The 11219-nt window shown below is 44.2% G+C and overlaps 1 protein-coding gene across 3 annotated transcripts in view; it reads left to right on the plus strand.

Moving 5' to 3' along the window:
* CPEB1 (cytoplasmic polyadenylation element binding protein 1) overlaps positions 1-10715 on the plus strand; it is a 126693-nt gene extending 115978 nt beyond the window's left edge. Inside the window, exons 6-12 of one of the 3 annotated variants that reach the window (XM_006870933.1) lie at positions 1766-1879; positions 2153-2242; positions 3236-3372; positions 6185-6383; positions 7429-7523; positions 8088-8168; positions 9879-10274. In XM_006870933.1, the coding sequence (XP_006870995.1) occupies positions 1766-1879; positions 2153-2242; positions 3236-3372; positions 6185-6383; positions 7429-7523; positions 8088-8168; positions 9879-9989 (827 nt within the window). In that variant the 3' untranslated portion in view covers positions 9990-10274. Of the gene's footprint in view, positions 1-1765; positions 1880-2152; positions 2258-3235; positions 3373-6184; positions 6384-7428; positions 7524-8087; positions 8169-9878 lie in introns of all 3 variants that reach the window. The other 2 variants (XM_006870934.1, XM_006870935.1) reach the window with 2 other exon arrangements.
* The last annotated feature ends 504 nt before the right edge of the window (positions 10716-11219 follow it).

Consider the following 11219-nt stretch of genomic DNA (forward strand, 5'->3'; position numbering starts at 1 on the left):
TAGAATTCTTCTATTTCATCCTCACTGGCTTTAGTGGTTGGTGCATAAATTTGAATAATAGTGGTATTAACTGGGCTTCCCTGTAGGCCTATGGACTCACAGAATAGGGCCTTCCTAATACAGCTACCCTTGTTCACTAATGGTCTTGCCATCTTTGTACTGTCTCTAGTGCTATTGTCTTGAGAAACATTACCATGATTTTGGGTAAGGCTGTTATATCAACTTCTGATTCTGTTTGCAAAATACTGCTTGACAGTACCCAGTTTCTTGCTGTAGCAAAGACCTTCCAGATCCTTGTCTTGAATGAAAATGATAGTTCATTCTATTGGCTGTGTGCTTCAGTGCTAGTGGAGGAGGGTAGAATGGGCAAGGATCAGCCAGTCCCCATTAAGGTCAGTCTCAGAGCTGAAAAGGAATAGACTGGGGGTAAGGACAGAAGTAAACGCTGATAGAAGGTTGAAATGGTCACAAGATCAGAGAGACCCCTACAAGTTACAAGGGGCAGGCCAAAGAGGAACTCTGTACTGGCAGTCAGAGGTTACGAACAATCCAATTCATGGACAACTTGTATTTGCCCTTTAATAGTACGTAAGTTTGTCCTCCTCACTTTGAAATTAGTGAACCAGTCCCTGGTTGTGGTAGTGGCTGTATGCCATGGAGTCAGTTTCTACTCATAGGAAACCTGTAGGGTTTCCAAGGCTGAAAATATTCATCAGACAAGAAAATTTTTCATCTTTCTCTCACTGAATGTTTGATGGATTCCGACTGCTGACCTGTGATTAGCAATCCAACCTGTAACCCACTATGCTACCAAGACTCCTTGAACCAACCCCTACTCTCAACAAATTTTTCATCATAATCACCTTCACTTGATGGACTGCAGTTTTAAAGTCATTGAAGAGGCTTTAAGTCTTTTCTTCCACTAAAAGTCCCCAATCCTCCTACCATCTAGTCACTTCTGATTCATGGTGACTCTGTGGAACAGAGTAGGGCTTCTGAGACTGAGACTGCGAATATTTTTGGAAGGAGACAGCCTCCTACTCTTAAGTAAATCTAAATAAGACACATATGCACCTATTTTAACTTAGCTATAAATTCTCATAAAGGTAATAAGGGGGGTTGGAGGCAAATCCATGATACTGTAAATTTGGCACCCAGGAATACCATTTCTCTTCAGGTACTATAAGAACATCTCTGGCAATGATGTAGGAAACATTTTTGTCTTGTTGGGTTGCTGTGGTGGTTTTATTGGCGATGTTCTCATTTCAGTGATGGCGGAGTTCAGAGCCAAGACAGTAAGCATGTTCCCTCATTCATGTAGTCGGGGAGAAGGCCTGCTTGGGCCAGTAAAGAATTAACCTATATGACGTGATGTAGCAAACTGCTCTGGTTATTTTCAAGTAATTGTACATTTAAATTAATTCAGGTTATAATTAACAGCTATAAACTATTTTTTGTGTTTAGCTTATCAACTATGATAATATTTGAAAATGTATTGGAATGTGATAATTATTACCCTAAACATCTGGTTTGGTATTATTACTTTCTATTTCAGTGAGGACAGAATTAGCAAATTCGGATTATCATATTTGGCTGATGAAGTTGGTGATCCCTAAGATTTCTTGCCTGTTGGGATAGTGTGACATTCTCCCAGGCACTTGGATTATTATTGTGATCTCAGACTAGTTCTTCCTGGACAAGCTCACCTTAGGGAAAGGTAGTGACTGTTGATTCTCTGACCTCTATTTCTCTGTCTTCTACCAAGCTGTGAATGAAGCCACTTGTACCTGGAGCGGCCAGCTTCCTCCCCGGAACTACAAGAACCCTATCTACTCTTGCAAAGTGTTTCTAGGAGGTGTTCCCTGGGATATTACGGAAGGTGAGATTCCTGCTACAAGAGTTGAAGCTGGAGCATGTCCTTCAGTGTCACGAAACTTGGAGTGCTAGAGGCTGACCTCGGCCTGCGCACAGGCTGGTAGAGGAGCAGCTGAGGGGAGAAGTGCATTTGGTAGATTCCTACAATGCTCCTATTGATGCTTGCACTTGTCTCCTGAGATCCGTAGTTAATTCTGAGTCATTTGTCAGGGGGATGAGAATGCTGGTGATCTTAAACTTGTACCTTTCCGAACCATTCTTTTCTGTCTCTTTGCAGCTGGATTGGTTAACACCTTCCGTGTTTTTGGCTCTTTGAGTGTGGAGTGGCCTGGTAAGGATGGCAAGCATCCCCGGTGTCCTCCCAAAGGTAATATGCCTAAAGGTAATAAAGACATGGTAGGAATTTTTTTTTCCCCCTCCTTAGTACATAATTACACTGAGAGGGTCTGGGATGTCACAGCTGCATGCTGGTAACATGGTATGGGCACTCGAAGGCACATACCTTTCAGAAGCCTGCACTTTTTCTCATCAAACTAACACACCCTTCTGTTTCTTCTGAGCTAATAGTCCATCTGTCCGAATTTATACTATAGTGGGAGCTACCTCTAAAACCCTCCCTACCTTATGCACTTCCCTTCATACCTCAACCCTGTGACAAGTCTTTTGTTCCCAAAATGAGGCATTTGGACATCTTTCCCTTGCGTGCTTTTTCTGTTTAGTTTTTGCTTATGACCTAATTTTGAGATCCCTTTGGAGTTGGCAGGAATGCAGACCAAGCATCTGATTTTTCACTGGTCTGAAATGAGATCCCTTCCCTGTAGAAAGGAACGCAGGTGCTATTTTCACACTGTCCCATCTTCACTGAAAATGTTCCCATGAACTGAACCAGTGGCTTAACTAGGCTTTTAAAGTAATACTTCCGTACCCTGGCAGATTGGCTGTAGACCTGCTATCATTCTTGTCCCCAGTAAAGTCTGGCTCTGCTGACCTAAACATACTTTGCATTCTGGGATGCAGAGTTGTATTGTTGTTATGTGCCGTGGAGTTGATTCCGACTCATAGTGACCCTGTACAGGGTTTCCAGGACTGTAAATCTTTACAGGAGCAGAAAGCGTCTGTATAGTAGTGGTGGAATCCTCTATCCCAACTTGCCAATCCCGTCCCTCAGTAGAGTAAGGAAGAACTCCCTTGTTCTGGATATCTGACATAAAAAGTGCTTCCATTCAAGACTTTTCAGGAGTAGGACAAAAATGAGTCTTATATATGAGGATTCTTCTCTAGAGGAAACTCTTCAAAGTCAAGGCTGATGACTCACTACATGAAGGACTGTTAATGTGCTTTCTTCTTTCATTGGGAATAGGGTATGTGTATCTGGTCTTTGAACTAGAGAAGTCTGTCCGAGCCTTGCTACAGGCTTGCTCTCATGACCCGCTGAGCCCAGATGGCCTGAGTGAATATTATTTCAAGATGTCCAGCCGAAGGATGCGCTGCAAGGAGGTGAGTTCTTGTGGCTTCTCTCTGTGCAGGGTGACTGGCATGTGAGGCACAGGACTTCCTTGGGGTGGGTAGATCCTCAGCTGCTGATGAGAAGTATTCCTGTCAGTGAGGTCACTAGGGTGGGTGTCCTCCCCATCCCTGGGGGCTTCCTCCCATACCAGACCATAATTTGTAAAAAGTAAAGCTGTTAATTGCATTTTAAATTCTCTTTTTCATTTAATTACTGCTTCATTAAAAAAAAAAAAAGTTACAGGTTCATAAATACTATGTACCACAATATTGTCATTAAAACGTGAGAAATTTTGACAAAATCAGGAACTATAGAAAACACTAGCAGCAACAAAAACAGCATGTGTTTATAACATGTGCAGAGGGGAACCACGTGACTCAAAGTATCATTGTAATTGGATAAAAATGACAGTTCTGCCTGGAACTATCTTAGGTAACATAGAGTTGTAGCCTTGCAGGTATGTTGATTATAACTACAGGGATATTTTTATTAAAATAATAAATTCCTGCCGAGAAAAGAACATTGCTCTTATTGCCCCATAATTCAGACAAAACCCTCCTAATTACATCAAAAAACAAATGAACCCTTGGGCCTCAGTGGTGTGTGTGTGCATGCTTTGCCCATGGAGCTCAAATTATCCTTCAACCCTTCTCTTCCAGCTACTGCTTCTGCCTGAAATCTCTGCTTATAAGATTCAATTAAAAGCAGCAACTTTCTCTACTTGAATGTACTAATAAAATCTAAAGCAGTTTCTCCCTAGAACTTCCTTCAGGCTGTACCTTCTGACCTCCTTGTCTGTAGTATATAAATTCCCCTCTAGCCCCCCAAGATCACTCTCATTCTCACACAGGGCTTTGCTAGTTATGCCAATTTCTCTATGTGATTCTCTCTCCTTAACGCTTGTCCTCGTGCCAGCCTAATGTGTCCTTGGTAGCATGGAATTTTCTTACCTGAGGACCTCATTGTAGATTCCTGAGCCCTAGTGGGTGGTGTTAAATTACTGGCAAAAGGACATTTTGAGCTTAAGGAGTCAGTTTTGTGATTTTAAAAATCTAATTCCAGACAGCATCACTAATGTAACATTGGACCAGATATTTAACATCTCTGAAACTTTACTTCATATCTATAAAACAGGGAGTTAAAATGCATGCTTGATTGGGATAGTCACACTGGATTTAAAATGAAAGAATCTATGTAATGAAGTTTGCTTTTTGTTTTATGGTTTTCTGTTGTTGGGTCATGTTCTGTCTTAGTGAAAGGAGAATTAGGTTAAGCTTCTTGGTGTCCTTGGTGATCCATGGCTTTCCCATCTCTTTTCCTTTGCATCATGGAGCTCTCTGAGGCTTTAGTTAACATGCTGTTCCTTCCCTGCCCCCCTTCCCAGAGAGAGGCTACCACATCCATACCCTAGACCCCTTGACCTTTGTCAGTGCTCCTGCTGATACCTTTGAAAATGTATTGGAATGTGATAATTATTACCCTAAACATCTGGTTTGGTATTATTACTTTCTATTTCAGTGAGGACAGAATCAGCAAATTAGGATTATCATATTTGGCTGATGAAGTTCCATTCTCTCCTCAGCACCTTGCAGTGATTTAAATTTTATTTGATTCATTGCTTTTCTTATGTCTTTTGTCTCCCTCCACCACAGTATAGTTAATACTTGCCTCCCCCTTCATTTCCTTTGATAAATTTCATTTCAGATAAATTATTCCCTCTATTGGTCTTCAGACCCAGATTCACCTCTCTAGCCTCATAACCTACCTACCTGAGCCTCTACTTCCTTTGGGTATCTTTTGGGATGTCCTTTAGTCCCAAACTCAGCTGTGTACTTTGACATCTTTGGGTGCCATTGGCTCTGCTGATAACTTCCGCCATGCCTTACCATCTCAAGGCCATCTAGGCTGAGAACCCATCAGTCTGGATTTTTTGTTGTTTACCCACCAGGCTCAAGCAGTCTGAATTTGCAGGCTATTCAATTAAAGTATCTCCTTGGTCTTAGCTCATACTTTGCTCCGGACATCAGTCTTCTCTAGGCCTTAATCTCCCATCCTTCACACTGCTGCTTTCTTGTGCTTACTGGTTTCTGCCTCAGAACTTTTCCTACTTCAAGACTTTTTTTTAAATCCTCATGTATTAATCTTCTAAATATTTACTGGTCACCTATTATTTGCTTGTAAAGTCTGCTTACTGTGCCAGATATTTTTTTCCAGGTTCAGGAGTCATGGGCAAAGGACATGGCCAACCTTCTGCCCTAGTGGATCTCAGCTCTGCAAGATTTCAGTGATGTTCTGTGCACAGCTTTCCGTCCTCCATTTCTAATTCCCCATTACTCCTGCACTGGGCCAGTAACTATCATGCAGGCATCGTCAACATCCCTACTGTTCCTTCAAGCTCTTCTCCTTTAATTTTTCTTAGAACCCTTCCTCATGGTCTTTGTTCATCATTGTCCAAGACCCTTTGATAGCACCACACAGTTGGAACTTGGGACAGAGGGTTAGGTTCCTGGATATGACAGTTTGGTACTTTTTTGCTTGTTCTCCAAGATGAGAGAGTGCTGATCTACCGCTTACTTTGACTATTCTGGATACTTGGACCCTCAGTAAAGTTCAATGCTAGCTGGGTTGGGGTGAAAAAAGGTGGCTTACAGTTCACCAGTGTGTCTGAGACAGGTGGTAACCCCATCTTTCCCACTACACTGGCTCAACAGCCTCAGCTTTAGTATTTCCAGAGCATGTGATTTACCATATACGAGCCTCTGTATCTGTGGCAGCGCTGATGTACCTTTTGATGGTTTTCAGGTACAGGTAATCCCCTGGGTCTTGGCTGACAGCAATTTTGTCCGGAGTCCATCTCAGAGACTTGACCCCAGCAGGACGGTGTTTGTTGGCGCACTGCACGGAATGCTTAATGCTGAGGCTCTGGCGGCCATCTTGAATGACCTATTTGGTGGAGTGGTGTATGCTGGGATTGACACAGATAAGCACAAGTATCCCATTGGTAAGTGTCCCACTTTTGTGTTGGAAGGCTTGATGGCCCCTGGGATGTAGACCAGGGTTGTGGTAATTCCCATGGGAGTGAGGAGAGAGACCTGACCCAGGTTTGCTGATCAGCATATACCAGCAGCATAACACTTTTCCTGGACTAGTCACCAGCAGTAACCCCTCCATATTGCCCCCCCAAGTAATAGAGGACTATAGGAGGTGATCACAGGAGATGAGCTAGGCAGAAACCTTGGTTAGAAACTCCCAAGTTCACAGTTTGGGTCAGACAATAGGTAAGTCATTAAAAGGCAGCACTCTTGACCTTGCCTGGTTTCCTTTATTCATAGTTCTTTAAAAACTTTTTTTTTTCAGTCTTACAAGCTCCTGGAGGGCTCAGAGTGACTCAAGCGAGTTTGTAGTCACAGCCATTGCTCTTCCAGCTTACCAGAGTCCATGGGCCTAACCACTGGGTTTTGTTCAGTGCCTCTTCCTGACCTGTATGGACTCTAACAAAGGAGATGATTTTCCATGTCATGGGAAATAGTCACAGTGGTAGGGATTGGAGGTGCTGCAGAGCCTATGCTTTCTAATCAAGACATAGCTAACCCACCTCCCCAAAGCTTCGTCTGCCCACCCACACTGAATCTGGCCAGGAAGGAGCACCGTGTGCTCATCAGTGCTGCACCGCACATTGAGAACAGGGACTTCAGAGGCTGCAGGGACGGAGGCGGCACTTGGCAGGCTGGAGTTTTTCTGGCTCCCCAGCTAGATCTCTGAGTCCTTCCAGGCCTATCCTTGTAGAGAGGTGTTCAGGCTGTATTTGTTCAGATTCTACTCCGAATCTCTGAACCCAACTTGAACTGTGTATGTGTCTGCACTAGAGGAGTCATATTATTAAACTTAGATATACTGATTTCTTATTTACTTTATTGTTAACTATGAGAAAATTTAAAGTTCTGTAAGTAGCTCATTTTTATCAGACTGCACTGGTCTAGAAACATGTTTGCCAAGTGGCATTTGGAGAACTTGGCTGGAAGGTAAAGTGTGTCTGTTGCTCCTAGGGTCTGGTCGTGTGACTTTCAACAACCAACGCAGTTACCTGAAAGCAGTCAGTGCAGCTTTTGTGGAGATCAAAACCACCAAGTTTACCAAGAAGGTGAGTCGCTGGTCTGTGCCCTTACTCTGGGGGCATCTGAGAGGGGCCAGTTCCAATTACAGCCAGGGCAGACCTGAGACTAAAAGTTGGGCCCACACTGGCTCTGCTCAAGGGAGTGAGCTGAAGGTATTGAGACTCAGCATGATTAGGGTTTAGGAGTGTGAGCCTGTGCTGTAGAAGCTCTGAGGACTGTGGAGTGCCTTCCCTTACTGTGGTATTTGCTCGACATTGTGAGCTAGCCTGATTTCCCATTCTCTAGCCCTTTCCACATGCTCTGCTGCTTACCTATTGCTAGGTGACAGAGGCTGGAGTGCAGTTTACTGGGAGCACCAACCAGTAAAGGGTGTGGTTGCTCACATCCCAGAAGTGACCAGCTTGCCTCTGTGCGAGTCTGTCCTTTAGGATCCCTATTGTGCCCTTGTCCCATAATTTTCTAGGCATCCTTTAAAAAGGCAAACAGCCTGCATTTCTGTGTGCAGCCCAATCATGCAGTCCTGCGTCTAGCCTCTTGGCCTCATTGAGAGAAGAACCATCTCCTCATTCTCTTATTTTGCTTTTGTGCAGGTTCAGATTGACCCCTACCTAGAAGACTCTCTGTGTCACATCTGCAGCTCTCAGCCTGGTCCTTTCTTCTGTCGGGATCAGGTGCGTCTTGGGCACATGGGCTGTCTGTGAAGGTCCTGCCAACAATGAAAGTAACTTGCTGTCTGAGAGCATAGAGGAGGCAGCAGTAATGTTTGGTGATGATCAGACTAGGGACACACTATAAATAGCTTGACCCAAAATTGGGATGTTGATGCGCAGTATGGCAGATGATAGATGCCTGGGTGAGTTTCTGCTGGTATAGATCTTTTGCCTGCTAGGCTGATTTTTTTTCTCCTGCCCAAAGGACCGCCTTCTTTATCGCTCAATCTCTGGACTGCTGTGATATACTGTACCTAGACCTTACCTCCAGCTGCCAGAAACAGGCAGAAACCAGCAGGGCAGCTTTTTGTGGAATGTTTCTGGGTGGTGGGACATAGATCTGAGAGTGTTAATGGGCATTACTTCCCAAACTAAAGTACATAAAAATCACCCAAGGGTCTTGTTTAAATTTAGATTCTTTTCAGTAGGTTTGGGTTGGGGCTCCATGAGTCTGTGCCTAACAAGTTCCCAAGTAAGTGTTGCTGATGTTGCTAATCTGTACCACATTTTGAAGGGAGAGTGTTAGGGGAAGAAGCTGGAGGCTTCCGTACTATCAATCAATCCATGGTTGGATTTTTTGCATTGGTGCTATTACTTTAGGTTTACAATCTTTGGGTTAGTAATTAAACTAAGTTTCAAAATGAGGACTTGAAGAAAAGTCTGGGTTATTGAATAAAACCTGAGAACAAGTATCCCCTCTGATGGTAGACTTTGGTGAGTTAATATTGTACAGATGGAGTCCTAGTGTGGCACTATAGGATAAGCATAGTGCTAACCACAAGGTCAGTGGTTTAAACCCACCAGCCACTCCTCGGAAACCCTGTACAGGGTCGCTATGAGTCGGCATCCACTGAACTGCACTAACAACAGTCTTACAGATGACTCCCACTTTCAGGTAATTTCTCAGAGGCGCATGGCTTGTCTGAGGCTACACAGCTAACAAGAAGTAGAACTGAGATGGGAATACAAACCCAGTCACCTCTCCTCAGTCAGTCTGAATAGGAGGGCCTGTTGCTAAACATTTGAATCTGTATTCAGTGTCTTTAGAAGTTCTGCCTGTTAGCAGTCATGTGGATACACCCATTTTGTAGGCTTGGGGTGAGGAACAAATCATGCACGGGCCATACAAAGTTATCAGCTTAAAAATTAGCCTGCTATTTTGGCTCAAATACGTAATGCACCACTAACGTGATGACTAGGAGTCATGGTGTTCCACTGCGGAGTAATGAGCTGGACTGCAAGGCCAGCGCTTCAAAACCCCCAGCTGCTCCTCGGAAACCCTATACAGGGTCATTGTGAGTTGGAACCAACTTGTCAGCACTTAACAACGATGTGATGGCTGGAACTGCAGTTGCCTTGAGAGGGCCAGACCGAGTGATTTCAAGGGCCTTATGGCCTGTGGGCTGGATGTTCCCCACCTCTGCTGTATAGGCAGTTAGAAGGGAGGCCAGGGCAGAAAGAGAGAGTAGCTGTGGTGTTTAGAGGGAAGGAGTACATAGTAGGAGTCCAACATGCTTGACTAAGTCAAGGCCCCCACAGAAACATGGACAATGGATTTGCCATGATACCGCACAGACCATAGGGAATCCTCCATCTCCTCTCCAAGTACAGCAAGGAGTTGATGGCTGCTGCTGACACAGGCATGGTGTCTCCTTTTCTCCCTGACCCCAGGTCTGCTTCAAGTACTTCTGTCGGAGCTGCTGGCACTGGAGACACAGCCTGGAGGGCCTGCGCCACCACAGCCCACTGATGAGGAACCAGAAGAACCGAGACTCCAGCTAGAAGAGCTGGTCCTGGCCTGTGGCGCCCAAGGCTGGCCCTTCAGGCAGCAGCCTGCACCACCCCGCCACTGGTGGCCAGGGAGCTGGCTTCCCGAGGACAAGGGAAAATTGTAGTCACCTTTGCACTTGCTGAATCTGTCTTTGTTTCTGCACTAATTACTGCACAATGAGTTTTGTCGGGTTTTGTTTTCAGGGGGATGTGCCAGGGGAAGACCCCTCTGGCTCACCCTCCAAGCGACTCTGCAGTTTTCCCAGATTTTAGTTCCTCATTTTGCCAATGAAAAGCAAAAAAAGAACTACGTGTCCAGAAGGTGTTGACACGGATGCCTACATCTAGGTTTATTTATTAAAAGCGCTTTTTTACATTCCTTGCAATACTGATGGTGATGCCGCGCAGGTCTCATTGGTCTCATTCTTGCAGTTGCCATACAGTGCCTTTCCATTTATTTACCCCCACCTGAACGGCATAAACTGAGTGTTCAGCTGGTGTTTTTTACTGTAAACAATAAGGAGACTTTGCTCTTCATTTAAACCAAAATCATATTTCATATTTTACGCTCGAGGGTTTTTACCGGTTCCTTTTTACACTCCTTAAAACAGTTTTTAAGTCGTTTGGAACAAGAGATTTTTTTCTTTCCTGGCAGCTTTTAACATTATAGCAAATTTGTGTCTGGGGGACTGCTGGTCACCGTTTCTCACAGTTGCAAATCAAGGCATTTGCAACCAAGAAAAAAAAAAGGATTTTTTTTTTTTTTTTTTTAATTTGAAACTGGACCGGATGAACGGTGTCTGAACGGCTGCGGTATCTAGTTTTAAACCGTTTACTGCACCTTCTTAAGTTGCACTTATATCAGGGGAGGGTTGGTAGACATTTTTAATCACAAAGTCACAGGACTTTTTTCTTTTTGTAACAGAGCTAAAAAGGGCTGCTTTTTGGTGGGGGCAGATGAAGGCTCACAGGAGCCCTTTTACTTAGAGGGGGCAAGTACCCTTCCCTTATTGCTTTCATTTGAAAAATGTATGAAACAACAGTTGCAGTCGACTGAAATGCTACTGGAATTTGAAAACTTGACTTCTTTTTTTCTCTTTTTTTAAACTACTTGCCCCTCTTTGGGAAGCTGTGTGCCAAAGAACCAGTGTCATACCCCCCTCCCCCCCTGCTGAACTGACGTTGCATTGTTGCATATCCCAGCTACTCTGTGGGTTTTGTGAAGCTGTGTGTGAAGTCTCT

Source organism: Chrysochloris asiatica, unplaced genomic scaffold, assembly GCF_000296735.1.
Source record: "Chrysochloris asiatica unplaced genomic scaffold, ChrAsi1.0 scaffold00156, whole genome shotgun sequence".
NCBI classification, from domain to species: Eukaryota; Metazoa; Chordata; class Mammalia; order Afrosoricida; family Chrysochloridae; genus Chrysochloris; species Chrysochloris asiatica.